The 27,525-nt window shown below is 45.2% G+C and overlaps 1 protein-coding gene across 1 annotated transcript in view; it reads left to right on the top strand.

The window, feature by feature from the left end:
* bltp3b (bridge-like lipid transfer protein family member 3B) overlaps positions 1 to 27,272 on the top strand; it is a 64,493-nt gene extending 37,221 nt beyond the window's left edge. Inside the window, exons 15-24 of the mRNA XM_083654434.1 lie at positions 60 to 782; positions 3,913 to 4,607; positions 14,883 to 14,966; positions 15,648 to 15,796; positions 15,976 to 16,133; positions 17,697 to 17,847; positions 21,951 to 22,210; positions 23,776 to 23,884; positions 24,042 to 24,253; positions 24,838 to 27,272. Coding sequence (XP_083510560.1) covers positions 60 to 782; positions 3,913 to 4,607; positions 14,883 to 14,966; positions 15,648 to 15,796; positions 15,976 to 16,133; positions 17,697 to 17,847; positions 21,951 to 22,210; positions 23,776 to 23,884; positions 24,042 to 24,253; positions 24,838 to 24,966 — 2,670 coding nt within the window. The 3' untranslated portion in view covers positions 24,967 to 27,272. The remainder of the gene's footprint in view (positions 1 to 59; positions 783 to 3,912; positions 4,608 to 14,882; positions 14,967 to 15,647; positions 15,797 to 15,975; positions 16,134 to 17,696; positions 17,848 to 21,950; positions 22,211 to 23,775; positions 23,885 to 24,041; positions 24,254 to 24,837) is intronic.
* The last annotated feature ends 253 nt before the right edge of the window (positions 27,273 to 27,525 follow it).

Below are 27,525 nucleotides of genomic sequence, written 5' to 3'. Positions count from 1 at the left end.
CTCTTCTTCCCTTTTCTCCTCCTTGTTCTCATGCCCCCCCCCCCGCCCCCCCCAATCAGCTGGTGATCCCCACCGACCGTGACCCCTCCTACCCCCCTGACCTGCCCCGCTCCGTCTCGGTGCAGACCTCGGAGATGGTGGCCACCAACACCCGGCACTCGGCCAACTGCACCCGCTCACACCTGGAGGCCCTGCTGCAGGCCTTCCAGGAGGAGCCCTTCTTCTCCTCCTCCTCCTTCCCTCACTCGTCCTCCTCCTTCCCCTTCCTCCACTCCGTCTTCCAGCGCCACGCTCACGAACAGGACACCCGGCTCCACGACATCTACCGGGGCCTGGTGACGCCGACGATGGGGGCGGCCGCCCTCAAAACGCCCGCTGCCACCGACTTGTGGGCGCTGCACTTTGCCCAATTCTGGGTGGACTACGAGGGCAAGGGCAGGCCGCAGCCCTTCGTGGACTCCTTCCCTCTGAGCGTGTGGGCCTGCCAGCCGGCGAGACACAGCCAGCACCACGAGAGGCTGAGGGGAGCAGGCATGAGCAGGAGCGAGTCCGGCGAGGCCGTGGGACGGCTGCAGAGGAAGCGGCTGCTGAAGGAGTATTATAGCAGCGACGGCTCGCCCACACCGTCTCTCGGCGGCGACGTGGTGCCGCCGCCCAGCAACGGTCTCCACAAGCCCCTCTCATTGGACAATCTACCCTCCTCCTCCTCTTCCTCGTTGTCTTCGACGAAAGATGCCGATGCGCACGTGCTGGTGCATGTGCAGAAGCATTTGAGTGCTCAGGTGTGTCAAATATATTTTTTTCCTCAGATGCACATAGCAACTCTGGAACTGGTTAAATGTATCATTTCTGTGGGTGTATGCAGAAGCAAATTTGCTGCTGGATTGTTTTTCCAGCATACATTGTATTTCATTTTTGGCCAGCACACGTAACAGGGTTTGTTCACCCAATTTAGTCACCAATTTGCAAGCCGATTTGGTCCCACTCAGAAACCATAAGACCTGCCGCTACCGAACTTGGTAGGTAGGTTCACAGTCACCTTTTACTATGGTCGGAAAAATTAGTTGACTAGTTGACCACTAGGTGTCGCTATAACAACCCTCTTTACGTTTTGGTCCATAACTTTTGAACCGTAGCATCTACAATCAAAATTATGTTTTCCCTGGATTCCTTGGGTCATTCCACATCTGCTGATAGAGGTCCCACCCATGTCCATCTAGATTTCCCGCCATTTTGAATTTTCTCCGTGTGTGGACTGTCCTGCACAAAACCTATTTTGCGGTTTTTGGAAGACGATATAATGCGATATAATCGACTTCCAAACTTTTGTGGGTGTGGCCTAGTTAACAAAAATCGCCCTAACTCCGGAACACATTGTCCATTGCGAATGAACCTTGGTACACGTGTGCAGCTATGTACTCTGAGCTGATAAAAAAAACAATTGTGTCATTTCGACTATAAGGCATTTCGACAGCTATGACAACAATAAGTACCCGTAGCTCACAAACCATAAGAGCGACTGTTCCCAAATTGGGTACATAGTAGGGGTGGGGGAGTATCGCGATTTTTAATGTCACGATTTTTTGGATCGATCTTTTATTCCAGAATCGATAATCGCAAATTAAAAAAAAAAAAAGAATTGGGTGCTTGCAGTCAGGCCACTCACTGAACAGCAGGCCAGGCGCCGCCTACTGGTTTACTAGTGGTTTTATTACTTTATTAGTTAGTCTGAAGTAATAATTACACTTCAGGGTTAAAGTGGGTGCATCTCATTGTAAAATTGGACTTCAAACGGCCCAAATCTGGCTTCAAACGGCCCAAATTTCACGTGCGTTGGCCCATATCGGCATGGCCTGCTTGGTATCTAATGCCCGGCCTGAATTATGATCCCAGTCCGCCCCTGTTTTTAAATATATCGCCCAGCCCTACTCATGATATATAATATACAGTCTCTAGTGTATGATTCAACTTTTCCCATGTTCTAATCTAGTGTAAAAAAGCAAACAAACTGAAAAAAGAAAAGAAAAAAATAAACAAAAATCGCAATAAATCGTAATATTGAATCGCAATAATTGTAGAATCGCAATACTTAAGAATCGCAATATAAATCGAATCGGCACCCAAGAATCGTGATAGTATCGAATCGGGAGATAAGTGAATCGCCACAGCCCTAGTACATAGGCTCATAGAGTACTCTTCTACTCTGGCCTAAAAAATTACAACGATTGACCTCACGGTGGCGCTATAGCTGCCCTCTTTACATTTTGGTCCATAACTTTGGAACCATAGCTTTTATGATGGGGGTGGGGTCCTTTTAATGCGACAAATACACATCTTTTAGAATTTCACAATAAATACTCACACACACACGTAATTTTTTTTCTTTCTTACCATACTGATTTTCCATTAAATCCTTCATACATTTGCCACTGACAGCCCTCCACATTAAAACACATTGAGTGCCACAGCGCTTCAGTAAAATTGTCTGGAGCCTGTGCCAGATTCACTTCCATTCAGTTGAAAACAGCTATAGAATTTTTTCTATTAGGGCTATATGGACAGGGCTGGACTCTAATGAAACATTGGACACTCCTGCTTCTTTCAAAGAAGAAATTTTGTTTCTAGACAGTTCCATTATGAAATGACAGCCTCTGAAAGAAGAGCACTTTCAAGGGTTTTCTGCTGTCTTTTTTTACTTTTCAAGATAAAGTCACTTTTATGAATACTTTTTGCACTCTAATTTCAAGCACATTCACTGACTCTAGCTACTATTTTCTGATGTAGTGACATGGTGTAGTTCTGTGCAGCCTGCGTGCCCCACCCCCCTCTCCACCCCTGAGCTGCGGGCTCCTCCCCACACGCACACAGTCTGTTTTCGCAGCCTCCGTTTTTGCTCCGGGCGGATCCCAGCGCAACAAGGAAATGGCAAACGGGACTGAAGGAAAAGGTTTGGCCGTTCGGCTTTGGGTGCTGCCTTTTTGGCAGGGAATCGTGTGGAGAAACTATATGCAGACAGATAGACAGAGCAGAAGAGCTCAGTTGTGGGCGCGGATCGCAGCCAACTGTCAGCTGCAGACAGAGCAATCTATATGGCTCTGGCTGCAGCATGCATCGGTTTCGCTTTGATCACGGCTTTCTCCGCTTTCTCCTGCACAAAGTAAAGGATCTGAGGTGGGTGGCGCAGCTCCCGTGTAGATGTTTAAGGTGGCGCCGTGTGATCCCTTGAAGGGATTCATGCTCACTGGCTGGGTACGACCTTAAACAGCAGAATTATGGAATAATATGAATTATGATTTTAGGACGTCCACAGACGTCCTTGGCACTTCTCGTTACTTTTTTTTAGGACGTCCACAGACGTCCTTGGCACTCAATGTGTTAACAATGCCACTGCCTGCTACAACCAACAGGCTCGTCAACGCTTTTCTGTGCTGGCCATAAAGTTTCGACCTAGCCTTGTTTAATATTTATTGGGATGATGGATAGACCTTATGTCCATGTGTTTGTCACATGAGATATTTTAGATATGGCTAATGAGATAAAAAAAAGGGGGAAATAATGTATCGCATCACTGCAAAATTACACAATTTGGCCAAAGGGCCTACTATAGAGGCAAAGTGGAACGTCACTTCCTGCTTCAGCACTGTACCAGAGATTTTCATCCGCCATTTATTTTCCCATAGACCTTCGTAAAATGCTTATAAAAATAGTTTTACTTGTTCAAACCAAACGGCTCAGATATATTTATAAACAGGAGAGACCACATAACATTTCACTCGGACCAAAACGTAAATTATTTTGCGGATTTAAAGAAAATATTTTTTCAGCGTAGTTCCTGGATTAATCAAAGATGATTCATTCTTACAGCTTTGTGGCTATATGACCTAATAGCCGCTGTGGTGTTTGTGTGTCCAGGTGAGCCACAGGCACTATGTGTTCCTGCTGCGTCTGCAGCGTAGCATCAAAGCCCTGCAGCAGACTCTGCAGCAGGACCTGGAGGAGATGGGCTCCAAGCGAGACCGCAAGGTTCCCTGCCAACATCCCGACGACCGCCAGCCCTTCAGCGTCTGCCTGGGCCTCTTGCTGAAAAGCGCGGAGGTGTCCCTGCTCCTGAAGCCCGTGCCCCAGCCTGAGGGCTCGCAGTCGCCCCTGGGCTCGGAGCTCTCCCCCTCGGAGAGCAGGGGAACCCTGGAGGCGGGGAGCGACACCGCAGAGGGGGCAGAGAAGAGGAGCGAAGGGGCCGGCTGCGGCCTGGAAGGGGGAGCAGCCAACAAGGGGGCGTGCACAGTAGACCAGCTGTTATGTGAAGGAGGCTTGGAGGGCGGAGCCACACAAGGTCCCGCCCCACTCGTCCCCACCTCCACGTCCCGTCCCGACCCAAACCGCAAAGCCTCATTGGAGGAGAGGACTTTAGTTAAGACCTCTGGGAGGAGGGCTTCTGAGGAAGAGGGCGAGGTGGTGGTGGACGGGCACACTGGAGGAGAGGAACAGGGAGCCGGAGTAGACTCCAAAACCCAGCCAGGTGACCCCATGTCTGACCCACTCTGCTCCAAAGACTGGGGTGACAAAGACAAGGCCGCAGCAGCCAAGATGTCTCAGTCAATATCCAGGTATTAATATGGCACATTTCCACCACATAACATAACATAACAGCACAGTACAGCTCTACTCGACCTGGTCTTACTTGTCTCTACTTGATATAGACTGTTTCCATAGCAAGTTTACTCGCCTCCGCCCACACCTGGTTGTCATAGCGACCGCATATCTGCCCTCCGCCCATAACCGAAGTAGGCTATAACGTATAACGTTAAAATTAAATCCATACACAGAACTTTTAAACTGTTTATAATTTAATACTGGTGCCTCTAAATGACCTACAGTGTACATGGGCAAATGTGACAATCGGCTAGGAGAATGGATATCACTTTGTTGTTACTCAAACTCACATGCATGCACTGCGCGGGGACGGGAGTTGCGCTACAGGGAGAAGGGAAGCCTCTACCCCGGCGGCCTCTCACCAGGCAAGACCGCGGCTTCACTAAACCCCCGCCTCCGGCCTAGCGGAGCCAAGCCAAGCGGCTTCCCGAGGAGCGAACTTTTTCTCTCTCAAAACAATTGAAAACCACCGTCATGTTAAAGCTGAGCAAGGAGATCGATTTTATTTCACCAGAGCCGAAGGCAGCAACACAAAAGACTGATGGAAATAACATTAACAGAAGAGAAGGTAAGCCCCACTAAACTGTTATCCAGCATTGACAGTCACTAGATACAGTAAACACAATTCTGCCTGACCAATCAGTCGTCTGCAGTGTTTTCACGTCACCGTATGGTAGTACCGGGTTCACAGCGCTGGAACCTCAACAAAGCAGGGACCAAAACTAACACGACTCAACCCCAACTCAACCCGGGCTGTCCACGTTTTTGATCGGTGGAATAAGACAAAAAAGCGAGACGAGCTGGGTGGGGCCGCGCTGATACCAGTGGTGGAAATGGGCCAATATTCACACAAAATGTCTGCGATATTACACACATTTCAGTACCGTAACACACACTCATCAACATATTTGAGATTTAGGTTGTTATAATTATAATTTCGTACATACAGTATCACAAGTTTCGCACAGGGATCCAATACAGGGAAGCATGGGAAATGATTTTGATCATTTCAAGGTCATTAGAAATATTTAAAACCATGAAAACAATAATGAAAGCTTGGAAAAAGTATGGAAATTCACTACTACATTGCCAAATTACTTTCCATGGATTAGTAATAACATTAGCGTAGCGCATACTGTTAGTCAGAGGTATGTCTAAATCATTTCTGGGAAAATATACCATTTTAAAATGGAAAACATGTTGGAAGCATCTAAGCAACAATACATGAAACTCATATATGTGGTATGTAGGGTTGGGAACCATTCATATTTGAACTGATACCGGGTCCGGTAGCTGGAATTCGATACCGGTACCCAATGCTTCTAGCCTGACTCCGCCAGATGGGGGCGGCATTGTTCAACAAATTCACAATCCCACCTCCGTCTGGACCTGGCTCAAGATTGGAGTTTAAATCGGCCGCCACCCAAGCGAACCAATCAGCGTGAGCTACGGGCGGGCTTTAGGCGAGACCGGGTGTGACGCCACCGAGAGGCGCCTGTGCGTTTGTAGTTCTTTCACTATTCAACATGGCGGCGGCTACCGAGGCTAGCTCCAGTGAGCCAGTCAAACATTCTATTCAAAGCAATAAGCTAACATAAACGTTAAACACTTGATCTTACAGTGAGTACGAAACCGTAACTGTATTGCTGTAACGTTATCAACTATGAACGTTAGTAAACAAGACATTGTTGTAGAATTTGGGGAGATAGCCTTCAGACCGTTGCTAGGCTGGGAGAACTTATTAGCAGCCATCAGCTAGCTGTAAGGCTAGTGAATGGCTAGTCGTTAGCCATTCACGCAAGTCACACAAACACAAAGCCCTTCTCACCACTGCCCAGTAAACATGCAATCTGTTAAACCATCATTTTTGTTCCAAATAGAAATAAATCATAACGTTAATCAAAATGCCACTGAAATATTAGCTAATCAACACAGAACTGCAAAGATCAGTGTGATGTATTGTCCCTTTACTGCTAGCTGAACGCAGTGTATTCTGCTATGATTGGAATGTTGGCTGCTGTTTAATAAACCACGTTAACTCACGTTGGTGTCTAAGCGACATACAGGCGAGATTAAAGATCTCAGGATATAACAATCAGTTTATCTGATATTTTCCCCCGTATGACGCTTGCATAAATTATACTGTGAAGTGGGAATATAGCTCTCACAAGCATATAGTAGTCCTTTATGTCTGATATTTTGGAGCTGTTACTCGAGAAATTGGTTTATCGATAGAACATAGCTTAAGATTTTGCACTTGTACTTTAGATAGGGGGTAAACAAACGGCATGGGAGCCAATACTAGGAATAAATAAACAAGGAACCGTTCTTAAAGTTTGAGATTATATCCAAATACATGCTGCATGGTGTAACCTAAGGGTGTTTTTCCTCTTCTCTGTGAACCTTGGTACCTTGACGTCCTCTGGGCTCCAGGCAGCTCCCTTTCGCAGATTCATCTGACATCAACATCTTTATGAATTTACATCATCTTATCATTTTACCCAATCGTGCCTCAAGACCAGCAGATTATGTAACAACAACACCACACGGCCGTCTTTTCTCCGTTTAGTTTATTATCACAAAAGTAAGCAAATAACATTCTCCAGTCATGCGTAAACATCTACCATTCCACTGACAGATATGCTAAAATTCACCAGTCCTTAATGCTAAATAGTAGCATTAAATCATTATATTGTATCAAAGCATTTGGTTGTTATTGCCATGATCATAAAGGCTAGAGAGCGTTGCGTCTCCATGATGTTAGCCGTCCAGGGTGCGTGCCACTCGGTGTCATATCGTGTCATCAGTTCCCTCAAGAAACGAACAACGATATGTGTTAGTAATGAATCGCTGTTAACGTTAACATTAATCATCAATCATCGGACGTAGCACCCCAACCTCCAAATGTTGCTAACTTTAGCGTAACATCAGTTAATCCAATCAGTTACATTTAACATGCAAAATGGCCTACCTCAGCTACCTGCACTTCATCCTCAGTCAGACATCTGCAGTAATTCTTCTTTCTTTTGGCAAATTGAATAGTCAATGGTTGCACCCAATATTCACCTTACAAAAACAGCAAAAAATCTGCGACCTCCATGCTAACTATTTAGCAATTGTAGTCCTAGCTGTTCGTGTTTACCAGGCGCTGCTACGTCATGAAGGGAAGTCGATCTGATTGGTTGGCGTTGGCAAGCCCAGACAGTGACAGACAGATGGTCCATCCAATCACCTGCCTAGTAGCTTGAAAAAAGTGACCGCCCTCTTCAGCAATGTAGCTTGGCCGAACCCAGATGGATGTTGGTTGTGAAACAAATGTGAACGAACTTACATCCATCAGGGCAGCGTCAGGTTACAATGCTTCGAGCCTGGCTCCAGACCTTCGAAGCCACGCCCACTCCACAGTTGTGGATTTGTCTCTTCTTGGTCTGGCATCGCCATGTGCAAACGCCTTTTCTCCGGTTGAAAATCAAATCACGGGTGCTGATTGGCTAACGCTGTTGTCAGTCATGCACAACAGAAACAGACACAGCAGAGATTGTCTGAAGCACATAGCAGTTTAACACACAGCCTACCGCGCCGTAGCTACTAACGTTAAGCAGCCAAAGTCGGCCGACTTTGTACTTTTCGTTTTAACAAATGTCTTATTAGTTACTGCAGTGTACGATAAGACTTTCATTAAAACATCTTATTAGTTACTGCAGTGTACGATAAGACTTTCATTAAAACATCTTATTAGTTACTGCAGTGTATGATAAGACTTTCATTAAAACATCTTATTAGTTACTGCAGTGTATGATAAGACTTTCATTAAAACATCTTATTAGTTACTGCAGTGTACGATAAGACTTTCATTAAAACATCTTATTAGTTACTGCAGTGTACGATAAGACTTTCATTAAAACATCTTATTAGTTACTGCAGTGTACGATAAGACTTTCATTAAAACATCTTATTAGTTACTGCAGTGTACGATAAGACTTTCATTAAAACATCTTATTAGTTACTGCAGTGTATGATAAGACTTTCATTAAAACATCTTATTAGTTACTGCAGTGTATGATAAGACTTTCATTAAAACATCTTATTAGTTACTGCAGTGTACGATAAGACTTTCATTAAAACATCTTATTAGTTACTGCAGTGTACGATAAGACTTTCATTAAAACGAAAAGTAGAAAGTCGGCCGACTTTGGCTGCTTAACGTGGGGAAGCTGGCTAGCATTAGCTAGCTATGTTAGGTTGTGCTTGTGTCTAGCCACTTCTAAACATGAAGTCTGGATCATGTCTGGCTAGCCAGAGCAGGATATTTTCCGGTTTTACCTTTCTAGACATGAGGAGTCTGTGTTTAGAAACAGCTGGAAATGGTCAGTATTCTCTCTGCCAGCGGGCGGGGGGAGGGGGTGCGGTAGCATGTATCAATAACAAGAAATGTGATATGGAAACAGCTTTAGCGAATCTGTAACCAAACTCCATTCAAAAACATGCCGTTTTAACGGAGGGTCCATTCCGACCATTAACGAGAGGTGGCAATGTGCCAAAAATGAGCGCTTCGCCTTTGTTACCTAAAGCCACCCAGTCAAAATAGTGGTCGCACCGTCGTCAATCACTGTGGGTGATTTATTTTACAAGTGGCATTCAAGTCATATCTGACTAGTTTTCAATTTATTTCTCCCCACAAAAGTTAGGCTATGTCTCGATATAGGCTATCAGTCAGTCAGCTCTCTCCACAGCTGTGTTAGCTTGGACGCTCACAGTCACACAACACTGGACGCTCACAGTCACACAACACTGGCTGCCTCAAATGGCTGCCTCACACAATCCAACTCGAGAAAACTTTTCAGACCCTCCTGGAGACAATCTTTCTCAGAAGAGACTAACATTAGCGACAAATCTGGAGACTTTTTCTGACATGGGAATGATTACCAGCAAGCAGCAGTAAAAGCAGGCAATGACGATAGCTGGGTAAGTCCCGCTAGCATCGATGCTAAGTTAGCAAAGCACAGCGAGAGCCCAGCTGAAGCTAATTAATATGAAGGTTAACATCCACTATATATAGCCATGTGCTTGCGCGATGACATCGTGTATTGGTGATGTCATAGGGTGGCGATTGACGATCTGACTGAGGTCAAGATCGCGCAACTCTAGTAGGTTTATCATCTCCCTTGTTGCATTTTTAAACTGGCAGATGGGGGACAAAGAAACGATTCAACTTTTAGTTGTTTACTCACCTAATTTGGCTCTCTCCCAAATAATCCAGCCACGTAACTACGTCCATTCATGAAAATAATGATCACTGGGACATTAATCGTAAAGTGCCACCACCCGCCCACTCAGACATAACAGCTACATGATCAGGATCATGACCTGCCAGCGTTTAACAACAGCCGCTTTTGCTATAATGCGGATCGTATACTTGGGCTTGAGATGGATATGATACGGACTCGCGGGAGTGCGCGTAAGCCGGCTAATTGTTGTTTAACATGTTAAGAAGTGGCTCTAGTAGGTGGGTCTGTGGAGTTGCCTTGGGAAGAGCCTGGTGAGGTTAGGTTGCTGTGGACACCTTGGTCTCTAGTGATTGGTTAGGGAAGACCGAAGCCCGCCCCCTCAGAAATGCTTTGAAGTGAGTGCAGTGTCAGATGAAGAGGAAATGAGTTTATGATTTGACGATACAGTTTGAATATCAGGCTACAACGGTACCTTTTTTCGGTACTTTCTCTCGCTGTAATTCCAAACATGTAATTTCAGTTGTAAAAACATAAGTCCAAACTTATCAATTTTAACATTGTTCTTATTTATTTAGAATATTTTACACACAGATACGCTCTCAGCAGGTACCGAAATTTGGCACTGATAGATTTTACTTGAATCAGTACTCAGTCAGTAGTACCGATGCAATTCGGTCGGTACCCTTAAAAGTAGGGATGCACCGATTGTGATTTTGTTGGCCGATTCCGATTTCCGATTTTTGAATAGTCTGACTTGCCGATACCGATTTTTGACGATTCCGATTTTTTTTCTAAGAACAATAATTGGCAGGTTATTTTTTTACTTTTTAACTTTGCTTTAATAGAAAATTAACATTCATGTCACATTTCTTATCATTTGCATGAGGTAGGACGATCTCACTCAAAAACATCTAAAAATAAAAGTGTTCCAGGTTACTGGACAGAGCTTTTCTTTTTTGTGTAAATACAATGAATATAAAACAATTAATTCCAGTATATCCCACAGCTATCATGCATTTACTTTTCCAAAAGAAAAAAGGTGCAACAGAACAGGGGCTTCAGATGGAAAGTAGCCTATGGCTAAATCTGTTACAAAGCATCTCTTCCCCTATGGGGTTTAATGTTTTTTTGTATAGGCCTATGTCCCTGCCAAATAAACTAATAAAATAAAATAAATAAACGTCAAAATGTTATCCATGGACAAGGAGTTTATAGCCTATAGCTCTGGAGCCCAGAGACCTTCGAAGCCATGCCCACTCTACAGTTGTGGATTTGGCTGTTATTGAGTAGCCTAGATGAGGAAATGAGTTTGAGTTGACTCAGTTTGAATATTGTAGTTTACACACAGAGCGCGTTTTTTTTAATCCGCCATTCGAAAAAAAATCATCTCTCACAGAAAACCTTGCACACTGGTCCGATGCGTTTTATTATTATGTTCGTCGTTATTATTCGCAATCCGAAACAAAAGTCCTCTCCTGGCTGTACACGTTAGGGTTAGGGTTACAACGTGACTGACGGATAGCAGCAGCAGCAGGCAGCGGTGATGTGGAGGCTGGTCGGGGAAGAGGGGACGGTGAGGTGAAGCGAGCCGCTCAGACTGGAGACTGTGGACTCCAACCTACCCGGCGGCCCCTCCGCGGCTCCACACCGACGAAGACACGCTGTGGCATGTGTGTACTGTGTAGTGGCAGCTTTTGTTTTGGCTGCAACTCATCCGTCTCTGTCTCGCTGCTTTTGGGTTCGCGCACGTCACTTGAAAATCGGCTCACAGAATCTGCATTTTAGAGTGACCGGCGCAGATCACCGATCGAGGCCGATCACGTGAAAATCGGCCATTTCCGGTCACGTGCCGATCGATCGGTGCATCCCTACTTAAAAGTACCGATTTTGGTACCCAACCTGTTACACATTGTAATCTTAAAGTATTGCGTATCATTTGCATAACACAACCCATCATTGGGTAGCGCGATATAGTCTTAGCTGTAACTATAGTCTTAGCTGTAACTTAATGGCTATTCTAAAATATTAACCTATCAGTGCCTCTTTAATTTTCTACTTCATGTGTCACACTAGTAACAACATATTACAGTTTTCAGGTTTCATAATTGAAGCACATCACAATTTCCAGAACTATCCCTGGTCTTCTTCACTTTGATTAAATTATTTGATGGGTTGATTGCCCAAGACAAATTTCCCCTCAGGAACACTAAAGTTGATCTCAGTCTCAACTGCATTGTAATCTGTCCCACTCCTGAACACAAGTGCTGTGTGTTGACCGGCCCTATGAGAGTGTTTCTCTACATGTGTGTCCAGTCCTCATGTCTAAACTCTACATGTGTGTCCAGTCCTCATGTCTAAACTCTGCATGTGTGTCCAGTCCTCATGTCTAAACTCTGCATGTGTGTCCAGTCCTCATGTCTAAACTCTGCATGTGTGTCCAGTCCTCATGTCTAAACTCTACATGTGTGTCCAGTCCTCATGTCTAAACTCTGCATGTGTGTCCAGTCCTCATGTCTAAACTCTACATGTGTGTCCAGTCCTCATGTCTAAACTCTACATGTGTGTCCAGTCCTCATGTGTAAACTCTACATGTGTGTCCAGTCCTCATGTCTAAACTCTACATGTGTGTCCAGTCCTCATGTCTAAACTCTACATGTGTGTCCAGTCCTCATGTCTAAACTCTACATGTGTGTCCAGTCCTCATGTGTAAACTCTACATGTGTGTCCAGTCCTCATGTCTAAACTCTACATGTGTGTCCAGTCCTCATGTCTAAACTCTACATGTGTGTCCAGTCCTCATGTCTAAACTCTACATGTGTGTCCAGTCCTCATGTCTAAACTCTACATGTGTGTCCAGTCCTCATGTCTAAACTCTACATGTGTGTCCAGTCCTCATGTCTAAACTCTACATGTCTGTCCAGTCCTCATGTCTAAACTCTACATGTGTGTCCAGTCCTCATGTCTAAACTCTACATGTGTGTCCAGTCCTCATGTCTAAACTCTACATGTGTGTCCAGTCCTCATGTCTAAACTCTACATGTGTGTCCAGTCCTCATGTCTAAACTCTACATGTGTGTCCAGTCCTCATGTCTAAACTCTACATGTGTGTCCAGTCCTCATGTCTAAACTCTACATGTGTGTCCAGTCCTCATGTCTAAACTCTACATGTGTGTCCAGTCCTCATGTCTAAACTCTACATGTCTGTCCAGTCCTCATGTCTAAACTCTACATGTGTGTCCAGTCCTCATGTCTAAACTCTACATGTGTGTCCAGTCCTCATGTCTAAACTCTACATGTCTGTCCAGTCCTCATGTCTAAACTCTACATGTGTGTCCAGTCCTCATGTCTAAACTCTACATGTCTGTCCAGTCCTCATGTCTAAACTCTACATGTGTGTCCAGTCCTCATGTCTAAACTCTACATGTGTGTCCAGTCCTCATGTCTAAACTCTACATGTCTGTCCAGTCCTCATGTCTAAACTCTACATGTGTGTCCAGTCCTCATTAGGGATGCACTGATCGATCGGCACGTGACCGGAAATGGCCGATTTTCACGTGATCGGCCTCGATCGGTGATCTGCGCCGGTCACTCTAAATAGCCGATTCTGTGAGCCGATTTTCACATGACGTGCGCGCACCCCAAAGCACCGAGACAGGCACCCAGCCACCACGCCACACACGCCAGCATACCTTCCTCGTTGTGGATTTTTTTCACCGTCAGTGAAGTAGACAAAGCTCGCAGTTTGTCACACATGCAAGTCGAAAATAAGCCGTGGAGACAGAGATGCGGCCGAGTCCCGCTCGGCTGGAGTCCAGTCAGAGCGGCTCGCTTCACCTCACTGGCCCCTCTCTCTCTGCTCTCTCTCCCCGGGAAGCGGTCCTCCAGCTACCCGCCACCGCGCACAGCCGGCTTGGCGAGGTGAACGTGAGCATTGTGTCCATTTCCATTCCACATCAGCGCTGCTGCCTCAGCCTGTCAGTCATGTTGCAACGTGGTGGATACAGGAGAGACTATTTGTTTCGTATTGCAAATAAAACGACATGAGAACGACGGACATAATAATAAAAATGCATCGGACTCACAAGTGTGCAACGTTTTCTGTGCGTGATGATATTTTTCGGATGGCAGATAAAAATACGCATACCAAACTTCGGACTGTGTGTAAACTCCGCCTGATATTCAGACTGAAGATCGTTACTGTAACTCATAAACTCATTTCCCCTCTACTCAAGAGGACTGGTCTGGAGCCAGTCTATAAACTCCTTGTCCATGGATCATTTTGATGTTCTGTTGCACCTGTTTTCTTTTGGAAAAGTAAATGCATGATAGCTGTGGGATATAGGCTATTGGATTTAATTAAATTTTTGTATTCATTGTATTTGCACAAAAAAGCTCTGTCCAGTAGCCTAACCTGGAACACTTTTATTTTGAGATGTGTTCGAGTGAGATGGTCCTACTTCATGCAAATGATAAGAATTGTTTATTTGTTTATTTGGATCCCCATTAGATGTAAGAATTGTTCTATGAATCTTAATTTTCAAACAAAGTTACAAAAAACGTTTGTGTAAGCTGTCAATTGTTGTTTTTAGAAAAAAAAATCGGAATCGGCAAAAATCGGTATCGGCAAGTCAGACTATTCAAAAATCGGAAATCGGAATCGGCCAAGAAAATGGCAATCGGTGCATCCCTAGTCCTCATGTCTAAACTCTACATGTGTGTCCAGTCCTCATGTCTAAACTCTATGAGAGTGTTTCTCTACATGTGTGTCTGTCCAGTCCTCATGTCTAAACTCTCACTTAATTTGTCTCTTTCATTATGACTGTGGGCTGACCTGAAGCAGCCTATGTCTTTGTGTGTGTATGTTCAACTCATCTGTTGTCTGTCAGCACTATGTGTATCTTTTATCATTCAACTCATTCTACTTCCTTTTTGGGGCTCTTGACCCTTGCTTTGACCCATGCGAGGTTTGTGCGTGTGTGTGTGTGTTCTCTCTCTACCAAGGAAAGGAAGTTTGTCTGTGGTTTCTGATCTTCTCAGCTCCTCAAACTCCAGCAGATCAACTTCCCTTTATTCCATTTCCAACATGTAAGACACTCGCTATGGGTCTGTGGCTAGCTGTACCAAGTGTATGTGGGTGTATATCTGTGTGTATGTGTGGGCGCTCTTGTTTGTGTGACCCTAGCCTAGGGTGTGTAGTGTGGATGTGAGTCCCCTGCGGGCATGCAGCATGTGTGCATGACATGTTAGTCCTTGTCTGTGTGTCACGTTGGTATATGTGTTAAATGAAGCGGTGTGACCAGCAGTGATGGTGGAGCTGTTTGTGGGTTGTTGTTTTTTTCCAGCCTTGTCTTCTTGTGCTTTTGGGAGCCCCTTTGATTTCGTCCTTTGTGATTTTCTTCAGATCATCTCTGGTGTTGGGAAGATAGCACACTTTTGTTTTCACTTGATCTCAGACAACTCGACACAAAGGAACAGAGCCATCTTTAATTCATTGACGAGCCAGCTCTGTTAGCAATCTATGGCCTTTTGAGCACGATGGACTCCATTCACTGTCGCAATGGAGCACTGTACCCGTCAGTCGCTTCACTTTATCAATAATTTAATATTTAATTTATAATTAAATAGACATGGTATTTATATGTAGTGTATATAAAAAATGAATAACACACCTCATTTACGTCCCCCTCTCTCTCTCTCTCACACACACTCACACACACACACACACACACACACACACACACTCAATCTCGTTTGTGTGTGTTCTAGTGGTCGCTTGATGCGGGACCGCTCCCAGTCCAGTTTCTCCGTGTCTTATAAGAACATGAAGAAGAGTCCGTCCCTGCAGTCCCTGGACAACCTCTCCATAGACAGCTACCTGATGGAGGACGGAGACACCTACAGCCTGCTGGAGAGAGGTGAAAACCATTTTGGTCAGAAGGTGGCGGCATTGTGCTTGTGATGTAAAATATCACAGGCAAGCTTTTGGTTGTCATAGCATGTGTATTGATAGACCTATGAAATGTTTAAACGGCCAATTCAAACATGTATACTTACACGTGTGGGTCATGTGTGTATTTGTGTTTGCACTGGCCAGACGACGTGTCCATCTCAGGCTTCAAGGATGCGGTGAGCGAACAGAGCGCCACGGAGAGCGCGGCCGAGGCAGTGATTGGTCAGGAGCAGGAGGGAGGCATGTCCCCCGACACAGTCAGCGCCGCCTCCCAGAGCATCGATGAACCCCTCAAAGACTTAGTAAGATACCAGAGCAGTAAACTGACTCTCGCCACAGCGCGGGAAGTCCACTAAAGTCTGGTTTGTTGTAGACCAGGGGTGTCAAACTCAATTTCATCCCGGGCCACATCAACATTATGGTTGCCCTCAAAGGGCGGGTTGTAAATGTAACACAATATAAATGTGTCTAGCCTACGTGTTATCATATTTCATAATTGCCTCTGATGCGATTATTCTTGTTATGCCTCCGCCGGCGATAGCCAGGCCGGAGGCATTATGGATCCGGGTTGTCCGTCCATCCGTACAGTACGTACGTCCGTACGATGTCTGTTAACGCGATATCTCAGGAATGCCTTGACGGAATTTAATCAAACTTGTCTCAAACATTGACTTGGACTCAAGGATGAACTGATTCGATTTTGGTGGTCAAAGGTCAAGGTCACTGTGACCTCTCAAACGCCATTTTCCAGCTTGTTAACGCAATATCTCACGAATGCCTTGACGGAATTTAATCAAATTTGCCTCAAACATCGACTTGGACTCAAGGATGAACTGATTAGATTTTGGTGGTCAAAGGTCAAGGTCACTGTGACCTCTCGAACGCCATTTTCAAGATTGTTAGCGCAACATCTCAGAAATGCCTTGACGGAGTTTCATCAAATTTGCCTCAAACATTAAGTTGGCCTCAAGGATGAACTGATTACATTTTGGTGGTCAAACTTCAAGGTCACTGTGACCTCACGAACACCATTCCCAAGTTGGTTAATGCAATATCTCAAGAACGGCTTGATAGAATTTCTTCTGATTTGGCTCAAACATCGACTTGGAAGCAAGGATGAACTGATTCCATTTTGGTTATCAAAGGTCAAGGTCACTGTGACCTCTCGAATGCCATTTTCAAGCTTGTTAACGCGATATCTCAGGAATGTCTTGATGGAATTTCTTCGATTTTTGCCTCAAGCGTCCACTTGGACTCAAGGATGAACTGATTACATTTTGGTGGTCAAAGTTCAAGGTCACTGTGACCTCACACACCCAATTTCCAAGCTCTGTAACGCAACATCACAGGAGCGCCTTAACGGAATTTCTTCCAATTTGCCTGAAATGGCGATTTGGACTCAAGAATGAACTAATGGCGGAGGCATAAGTCCGCGTTGCGGTCGTTCTAGTTTTTAGTATTAACTTAATACTTAATAACTAGCTCTAGAAGCACAGTTATATGGAAAACAATGGCAAACAGACAAGTAGTAGCCTGATTATTAGTCAATTTAACAATAGCTATTTTTAGCCGTATTGCGAAGAATTGTATTGTGCAAATTGTATTCTTTGCTAGCTCTAGCCACATAAAATGAGGTGCCAGGCCGGATTTGGCCCCCAGGCCTTGAGTTTGACACGTGTTGTAGACTGTCATCTGACATATTGTGATGTTGCTTGTTCTAAAGAATAATAATAGTTAGATATCTAATGATATGGTCTGGTAAACAGTCATATCGCCCAGACACAATCAGCATATTTTATGCCATATTTCAGACAGCTGTTGATTCTTATGTGCGTGCGTGTGTGTGTTTGTACCTCTCCCTCCAGGTGTCGGTGCTGGTTCTGAAGGTGCGCTCGGTGTGTGTGGGCATGGAGGTGGTGGGTGAGAGCACGGCCGTGTCTCTGGAGCTGGGCCAGGTGCGACCCAGCCAGCTGGGCAACGTCAGCCTGAGACAGTACCTCAGCAACCGCAGCCTGGGTAAGAGCCAGACATCTGCCCCCACAGCTACACACTTTCAGAGGCACAATCAAACATGGAGCTCCCATTTGATGCCACTTACAAAGACATTTGCTTTCATTTGACATTTGTTGTGCTGTTGCTAGTTTGGCTCCAATTTAAAGGTGCGGTTCAATGTTAAAGGTGTTACATGTAGCTTTTTTTTTCCTTTTCTTTTTTTTACATCACGTAGCAACATCCTCTTTGCAATGACGGGATGGGGTCTGTTGGAAATGTGGTTTTACTTTGAGAAGCACCAGTAATAACAACAGCACTGGCAGGAGATAGAGGCCAGCAAAGGTCTTGATCATGCTCTTGTGTTATACCAATTTACCACAATTAATTTGACAATGATATATATGTATGTTTAAAAAGAGCAACATGTGGCTCCTTTAATGTTTGTTTAATATCCCCAGTTTACACTTCAATAATTGAATCTAGTTAAAATGTATGAAAAGGCTGGAGACTAGAATAAAACAAGCTAGGCCCACTTTATATTGTGATCTTGTTAGGCTTTGTTGAAGTAAGATATAGCCTATTTCTTAGGTTCAAACAGATGTTTAAGATTACGGCGAGGGGACACTGTCCAGGTTTGTGCATGTGTGTGTGCGTGCATGTGTGTGTGCGTGCATGTGTGCATGTGTGTGTGTGCGTGTGTGCGCGTGCCTTTAGACTGAAGCCAGCCAAATAACAAATAGGTTTAATAGAAAAGTTCTGACCCTCTTGACCTTCCATTTTGCCTGTTTACATTCCACCATGAGGCAGACAGCTGACGGCTGACCAGTAGAGGCAACATAAGCACGCATGCACACACACACACACACACACACACACACACACACACACACACACACACACACACACACACACACGACTAGCAGCAGAGGAAGCTGAGAGAAACTGTTGATTGACAGGAAGATGTAGCCTGTTGTGGACAGAGCAGAATGATTGAATCTGTGAGCATCAGTGTGTCACATGGTGTGTCACATGGTGTGTCACATGGTGTGTCACATGGGGTTTGGCTGGTCAAGAGGGACACTTGGCCTGAATCTTCCATTAAAGTAGGCTAACCATTATACTCATACTAGTGTGTACACTGTACACACACACACACACGCGCGCGCGCGCACACACACTCAAATGCAGCTCTTTAAGTCCCTCCCTTTTGTTTACCTTGCCGTAATTCCCCACAGGTATGGTGTGTTCAGTACCAATACCTACTGCTCAGTGCAGCCAAGGTAAAAGCTGTGTGTGTGTTTTAATTCAACATGCATGCTAGCCTTAGCGTGTGTCTGCTCCACACTTTTGCATGAACCAGGCTGAGGTGTGTGAGGCTGTGAGCATATACTGTACTGTACTGTATATGCGAGATATATTCCTAAGTGTTTTACTGGGAGTGGAGTGTACTGATAATTTTTCAGGGTGTTCATGTGACATCGAGAAGTGTGTGTGTCTGTGTGTGTGTCTGTGTGTGTGTGTGTGTGTGTGTGTGTGTGTGTGTGTCTGTGTGTGCTCGCTCGCGCGCGCGTGCCATGTGTGTGTTGTGTTCTAGCACCAGCACTTAAGAGAGGGTAAAATTGACAGTAATGGAGTGAGTGGTCCCATTATTTGCAACATTAAGCCCAATGTTGTGTCTGTGTGTGTGTGTGTGTGTGTGTGTGTGCGCGCGTCTGCGTGAGTGTTTGTATAATGTGTGTGCGTGTGTGTGTGTGTGTATAATGTGTGTGCGTTTGCGCGCGTATAATGTGTGTGTGCATATGAATGTGTGTGTGCATGCCGCGTGCACGCCAATCAGCCAGATTCAAATTAACTGCTACTATTTGTGTGAAACAGTGCTAACCTCCAGACCAGCCTCCCCATTCTCTGCTCTCTGCCTAATTTACGCTAGCTTCTCTCTCTCTCTCTCTCTCTTTCCTCGTTTCTTACCTTTCTCTCCTCTACCCCACTTCCCACCCACCACCACCCCCCCCCCCCCCCACTCCCCGCCCACCCTCATCTCTCTCCACTGCAGCAGACTTTGCAGTTTCAGTCCAGTGATTCCAGGCAATGAGAGAAACGCCAGCTTTACCCCTCACCACCGCTCTCCCCCTATCTCACGCAAGAGCAATCCCCCCCCCCTCTCTCTCTCTCTCTCTCTCTGTCTCTCTCTTCCATACTCTTCCCTTGCTCGTTCTTTCACCCTACCCTCAAGCTCCTACTTCATCTTCCTCCTAATCCTCTGTCATTTTATCCCTCCCCTCACTACCTTTTCCTCCCCTCATCTCTCTCTCTCTCTCTTTGGGCCATCTCTCCCTCACTGTCTTATCACACTCCCTCAGTCCTTGGCTGCTTCTCTTGCTCGCTCTCTCGCTTCACCCGCTCCCATCTCTCTCTCTTTTTCTCTCTCTCTCCGTTCCCCTCGACCCCGCCGCCCAGGATTGAGAGAGAATTATGTCATTTTATCAGAGAAGAGCACAATGTACTGTGTGTGTGTGTGTGTGTGTGTGTGTGTGTGTGTGTGTGTGTGTGTGTGTGTGTATCGCGCGTCACGCTCTCTACTTCTTTCATCAATGCACTTTCTATTTGTGTGTTTGAACACATCTCTGTATCTGCCTCTCCATCCCTTCCTCCCCTTTTCCCCCACAGTTTACAACACTTGAGATTCATTTTTGACACGTCTGTTATTTACTGAGGAGTGAGGAGTATGTCATTAATAAAAAGGAGTGAGAATTCTACAATTGTGAAGATGTTACTCCGTTTCATCCTCTGAAACATAGCTGTGAATTTTCAAACAGCTCCCTAATCCTCTTCTGGTCTTCAGAAATAGCAACGCCATCTGTACACAATCTGGACTTCTTTCAGTCGAGTCCTCCATCCCACATTCATCTCCAAATTCCCTCCTGCTACTTATTTCAATGTCCCATTCCTGGATCTGTTCTCCGCAGTGTTGGGGGTACCTCATTACAAAAGGAACATATCACATGTAATATATTACTTTTAGCAGTAACTCAGTAATATAACTTATTACCAATAGGATTTCAGTAATGTTATGCCAGTTACTTTGTCAACTAAGACAAGTTACAAATTGAGTTACTTTTTTTTTTAAATCAAAACATATTTAAATAAAGGTACAATCATTTCCTAATCAAATTGTGTGTTTTTATGTAAATAACCACTATAGATGACAATAATAAAGGGAAAAGGATAACATTTAGAATTTTGCAAGGTTTACGCTGACTTCAAGGCGGTTGAAATTATTTTTCTGGATGGTTCCGGGGCGATGTCATTCTGCTACTGCTGTTATTTTGGTGAAAGTAATGCAAAAGTAGTGTAATAAGGAACAAGTTACTCTACACAGACAGTACTATTGTAAAGTAACGTATTACTTTCAAATGAAAGTAACTAGTAATAATATGTAGTATATTACATTTTGAAAGTAACTTGCCCTACACTGGTTCCCCACCTTTTCTCCAACTCCTCTTGTTGATGCAATGCGTTGCCTCTCCCTTCATCCCTTCTCTCACTCTGACCCCGTTGAGCCCGGTGTTATCATGCTGATGTGATGGGACTGTGTTCACAATCACATCCAACCGTGCAAATCACCTCCAGATCTGCTCGGAGACGCATTTTGCCACATTGATAACAAAGTCTAAATGCATCGCACCTTCAGTCTATGTTGGGCAACTATTTATTTGGTCATATACTTTCATGCACAGACCCCACCACATTTTGCAAAATCAACGTAATGGAAAAGATGCATTTTCACGATACTTGTGTATTGGAACAAGCAAGACCAGTGTTTACTGTCAGATTTAATGGATGTAAATATCACAAGAGGAAGTACCAGGCATTTTGCAAAGGGACAGAGAAATCTTATTTCATAGTGCATACCTGAGACGCATTTAATGTCAGGGGTGTAATCCAGCTAAATCATAAATTCAATAAGGTTTCCTGTCCCCCCCCCCCCCCCCCCCCACACACACCACTGTTTGTCTTTTATATATATATATATATGTGCAATTAAACAAAACAACGAAACATATGTCGACATAATCCAGGTGAGAGAAGTAACAGGCCCCTCCCCCTCCATCTCTTCTCCCTCCCAGCCGGTGGGGAGATCAGCTCGGCGGCCAACGGGAACCTCCGTGTCCCGGAGGTGCGGGCTCGCCTGGAGAGCGGGCTGCGCGCCGCCGCCCACTCCCCGCTGGCCGAGCGTAACGGTTTCCTGCAGCTGCGTCTCCACGGTTACCACGCCAGTTTCCTGATGTCCACGCTGCACAACCTGGCCCACTTCCTGGAGGACGATTCGGCTCCGCAGGTCCTGCCCATGGAGATCAGCGTCCGGGACACGCACATCGACGTGAAGGTGGTTGGCTCCCATGCTTCTAGGTTTTGTAGCGTATACTCTGTTTAGTGCCAAATATGCTTCAGGTTAGTGTTGAAAGTTTAGAATTCTGTTACAATGACTGATCACTGATGTATTATTATGACTGTTCACCTGCTGTCCCGGCCGTTTCTCCACCCCCTCTGCCGATCTGGGGAGAGTTGTAGACTCGCACATGCTTCCTCTGATACATGTGCAGTCATCAGCCGCTTCTTTTCACCTGATGAGTAGTTTCACTAGCAGGGTGTAGCGTGTTGGAGGATCACGCTATTCCCTTTAGTTCCCCTCCCCCCCCGAACAGACCGACCAGAGAAGGCACTAGTGCAGCAACCAGGACACATACCTATAATCCGGCTTCCCACCCGCAGACACGGCCAATTGTGCCTGCATGGACGTCCGACCAAGCCGGAGGTAACGCGGGGACTCGAACCTGCGACCCTCATTTTGGTAGGCACGGAATGTACCGCTGCACTACCCGGACGCCCAATGAGTTATGTATTTTTGTCTTTTGTCCTAATTTGGTCACTGTCCTGAGGCTGGTTGACGTTTGTAGTGTTTGTACTTGTTAGGTCACACAGCTTTAGAATAAGTTGACTCCTTTTAGAGATGGAACGATATGAAAATTCACAATATCACGATTATAGTGACAAAAATATCACGGTTATCATCATTATCATTGTTTGTTAAAATGTGCTGAAAATGTTCAAAGAGTACTAATACACTCACATAAATCATTTCACCAAGTTTTATATTGAAAACTCAGACCCAAAAAGGATTGATACTCACTGAAATAATTTCTCCAAGGCTGCACGTGCGTCTGCATCTGGGAGACGGTTGCCAAGTTTGGTTGATGATGGACAGTATTTACCATGTTTTTCAAAGCACTGTAATCATGGTAACACGGTAATCACGGTACCACGGTTTTAATGATAATGAAAATTTGAAACGGTACGGTTATTGTAAGGAATTTTATCACGGTTATCATTAAAACCGGTTATCGTTACATCCTAGTCCTTTCTATGCTCAACTCTAGGCAGGCAAAGGTTTTTTTTAAAGTAAAAGGTCAAGTCACTGGTTTTGATATGACTCCAGAATTTTGCTAGCTTCACTTTGAATGAATCGGCAGAAGTAAAAAAATATTGGCCTAATTCTAAGAGTTTGAGGCGTACCCCAAGGAGGATACTGCTGCAGAGCTTCTCAGTTGGATAGTTGTCCCATTTTGCCCAATGTGTTGCAGTAATGGAGCCCATAACCCACCGCCGTACAGCCGTACAAGGTTCTATAACCAAGTTAAATATTTTTGAACCATGTCCTAATTGAAATTTTGTATTCGAACGGAATGTGTAATGACACAGAAAGACCTTGCTGCCTTCTGTGCAAGTTCCTTCACAGATGAGTAGATTTCCTGGAGAATTGGTTTGGAAACCCGGGGTATTGATAATTTCTCTCTATCCCCCCAACACACACAGACAAAATAGACATACTCACTATCACATGCATGCTAACACAACACACGCGCTAGCTAACGTGTTCTGTATCTCCCGCAGGATGACGGACCTCGCGACAATCCATCTGATCCGGAGCCGTCCCCCATCACGTTTCATGTGGACAGCCTCATCATACACAGACAAGATGATGGGTCCTTTTCTATAGGAGGTGATACACACAAACACACACACTGCACCTCCACTCCAGAGGTGATTCACTGTCCTTATATCATGTGCCCCATTAAGTGCTTTTAAGTCCACATTCAGCACATCCACACCTCCGAACTCCCTTCTGTTTCCTCTCTTTGTCTCCTACTGCCTCACAGTGGACAGCGCAGCCGAGTCCAAACCCAGGAACGAGGGCTCGTTGATTGACAGCTCTCTGAGTCCAGTCCCAGAGGCCGTGGGCAGGGCCAGCGGCGTTCCAAAGGCTACGCAGACGCAAGCCCTGCCCTGCATCCCCTCTACGTCTGCCAGAGAAAAGGCTACGCAGACGCAGGCCCTGCCCTGCATCCCCTCTACGTCTGCCAGAGAAAAGGTAAGACGCACACACTACACTGCAAATCGCATGTTCATTGTTTTCAGTAGAACGACTGTAAACTTTGCCAGCACGGGTGTAAAGTGCCGTCAACCGTGCCTGCATTCGAAACTTGGTGACAAAAGTTGAAATCTTTTTCTCAATTGTTTTAACCATGGCAGTGACAACGAACCAGATCTGAAATGTCTAGTAAATGGATGTGGCCATATACATTTGCCCACCTGCTCTTCTTGTCTCTTCCTCTAAGAAAGATGAGTTGGCAAATAAACAAGAGCTTTCTTCTCCTGATGATCATTTGGGAGGCTGGGCGAAAATGATGTAATGCCAAAATGTCGTTATCTACTGTAGCCCTCCCCCTAGCTATCCCTCTTCTCTGCTTGGCTTCTAGTTCATTTGCAGTTGGGAGTGATATTTTAATATTTTATGCGAAACACAATCTTTTACGCATTTTGAAATTGAATGTATTGAAAATTAACTGTCCGTGAAGTGGGTTGAACCTCTTGTGGTTCGCTGCCATCCCGCAACACCGACATGTAAACCACAATGTAAATGCATTTTTGCCTCTTTTCTTTGTTTGTGCGCAGATGCTGGTGGAGGAGAACGAGTGTTTGAAAGTGGAGCTGTCCAAAGCCAAGATGGCGCTGGCCGAGGCTCAAATGGAGAAAGACTCGCTGCTGCACCGCATGAAGAACCTCAAAGTCAACACCAGCTAGGTCCGGCTTTCTCTCCACCACTGGTCCGCAGCGATAAGGGCCGCCACCGGAGGGCAGGAGCGAGAAAGGGGGCTGCTGGACACATGCTAAAAATAATTGAAGGCAAGGTCAACAAGCGAAGAAGAAAAGGCGGGATTTCTAGCCTATAATGGCGGTTCAGTCTCACATACCCTCTGCACGCTCATTTGCAAAGTGAGCCACCATGTGACTTGAGACTGTAAAATAATCCCTCCTTAAAGCAATGCAGAGTCTGTTTCTAGACTCAAAAATACATGTTTTTACATGATTGTCATGTGTGTTTTATGTTCTCCACCACTGTCTCCCGTTTTGTACTGTGGAGACAATCGCTACGCTCAATCAATCTGGACATGGTTGAAAGGGACATTTGGGAGAAGATGAGGGTGTGTGTGTGTGTGTGTGTGAGTGAAAGGAAGAGGATGAGGATGCGGGTATGACATCAATGTGTCAGGAGTTGTGCGTACGGTATGCAAAGCTTAGAGGTGAGCTTGGCCCCTCCCACACTGTTCCTGTTGCATAAATTGAAAGAAAAGAAAAGAGAAAAAAACAACATTGACCCACAGCTAATCCTAGATCCGTTTAATCCAACCCCATGTCATATCTTCAGAGGAATGTCTTAAAAAAAGACTTATTTTGCACTGCACTGAAATGTAATTTGGTGCTTTCATATTTGGGGGAGGGGGGGACCATGCTCTTGTCCTCAGAGTGTGTATAGTGTATATTGTATAAGAATGTGAAGACATAGCGTTTTCTACAGAACTTTGAATGGTTATGCAGTGTTTTGGTTGAATGTGTGTACGTGTGTGTGTATGTTTGTGTTTCTCAGCCAGAACAAGCATTTCATTACGACGAGACGATTCACAACGCTGATGAAGGCTTGACGCTGAAACGTTGGTTGTGTGCCGTCCCAGGTGACTTATTACATTTCTGAAAGGACATTTTGGAGTGCTGGCCTGCTTCTTCTATTACAACGAGAGGATACATTCATATCTATCGGCGGCTCATTCCACGGCTTTGTCAGCAATACCCCAAAACATCTTTGTCCCCAACACCCATCCTCCCTCCTATTTTTCTATGTGTAAATAGCTACTTCCGTGTGCAGCACTTTTAAACTGAGGCACTGTATATAACAGTACGCCGGCACCATCTGGGACATCGCCCATTATATTATCCAAATGAGAACAGAGCATACTAAACCCGCGTGTGCTGTCTACACCCTCTTAAAAAGCATCAGAGGATAACGTTAATATGGGCACATTCGAGCTGCCTGGCTATGTGTGTGTGTGTGTGTGTGTGTGTGTGTGTGTGCGCATTTATGTAGATTTCTATATTTGCATAATCTTTCATGTGTAGTTTTTCACAGACGAGCGTTGCCCATAGCTGCTGCTGTTCCATGCTTTGTGCCTGTGTGCGAGGGGGAACACTGGGGGGGAAGAGACCCTAGACTCTAGACCAGGGATATTCAACTTGCTTTGCCCGGGGGCCACTTTTGCAAAATGACAGGAGGCCAGGGAACGCTAAACAACATTAATATATATAAAAAAAAAAATCTGTAGTAGGTTTTTGGGGTGCCAGGCAGCTGGAGTTGACTCTGACCATTTTAACATTTAAGATTTTTACACTCTGCCATGAACCAATGCCATGAACCCACATAGCATCAATCTGAACCACCAAGCAGAATGTAGAGTAAACCCTCTTCCCAAACAAATCAATAAAGGATCTCTCCAAAAAGAAAATGAATCAAACATGTTGACTTTGTGCACACAGGATACTTAGTTACTAGGTTAAGTTAAGTACATACAGTAAGTGCCTGGGCAGCGAATAGGTGGCGATATTTGACAATTCAGCTGGAGCTCAGTCAAACTTTATTTAACGTTAGTTTTCATTGTGAATTAGAAAATGCTCAGGGGCCACATCTGTCCCCGGGCCGCAAGCTGAATATCACGGCCCCAGACCCTTGACCCTTTTCAGTAGATGTGAAATGAACAAAATGACACAGCAGACAGACTGTGTGGACCTGGTTCTCACCTCGCAGTAGATCCCATGCGTCCGTCAAAAAGCTGTTTGTATGCAACTGTCAAAATCATGACTCCATCCCAGTTCAGTTCAGTTCCCAGTTTGTCCCAGCCCACGTGAGGTGGATGAGACGGAACACACAGTTTGTCCCGGCCCACGTGAGGCGGATGAGACAGAACACACAGTTTGTCCCGGCCCACGTGAGGTGGATGAGACAGAACACACAGTTTGTCCCGGCCCACGTGAGGTGGATGAGACAGAACACACAGTTTGTCCCGGCCCACGTGAGGTGGATGAGACAGAACACACAGTTTGTCCCGGCCCACGTGAGGTGGATGAGACAGAACACACAGTTTGTCCCAGCCCACGTGAGGTGGATGAGACAGAACACACAGTTTGTCCCAGCCCACGTGAGGTGGATGAGACAGAACACAGTTAGTTTGTCCCGGCCCACGTGAGGTGGATGAGACAGAATACACAGTTTGTCCTGGCCCACGTGAGGTGGATGAGACAGAACACAGTTAG

The sequence above is a fragment of the Poromitra crassiceps genome (genome assembly GCF_964638095.1).
Source record: "Poromitra crassiceps genome assembly, chromosome: 2".
Taxonomy (NCBI): domain Eukaryota; kingdom Metazoa; phylum Chordata; class Actinopteri; order Beryciformes; family Melamphaidae; genus Poromitra; species Poromitra crassiceps.
The sequence above is the reverse complement of the archived record's forward strand: the minus strand, read 5'-3'. Positions and strand labels throughout refer to the sequence as shown.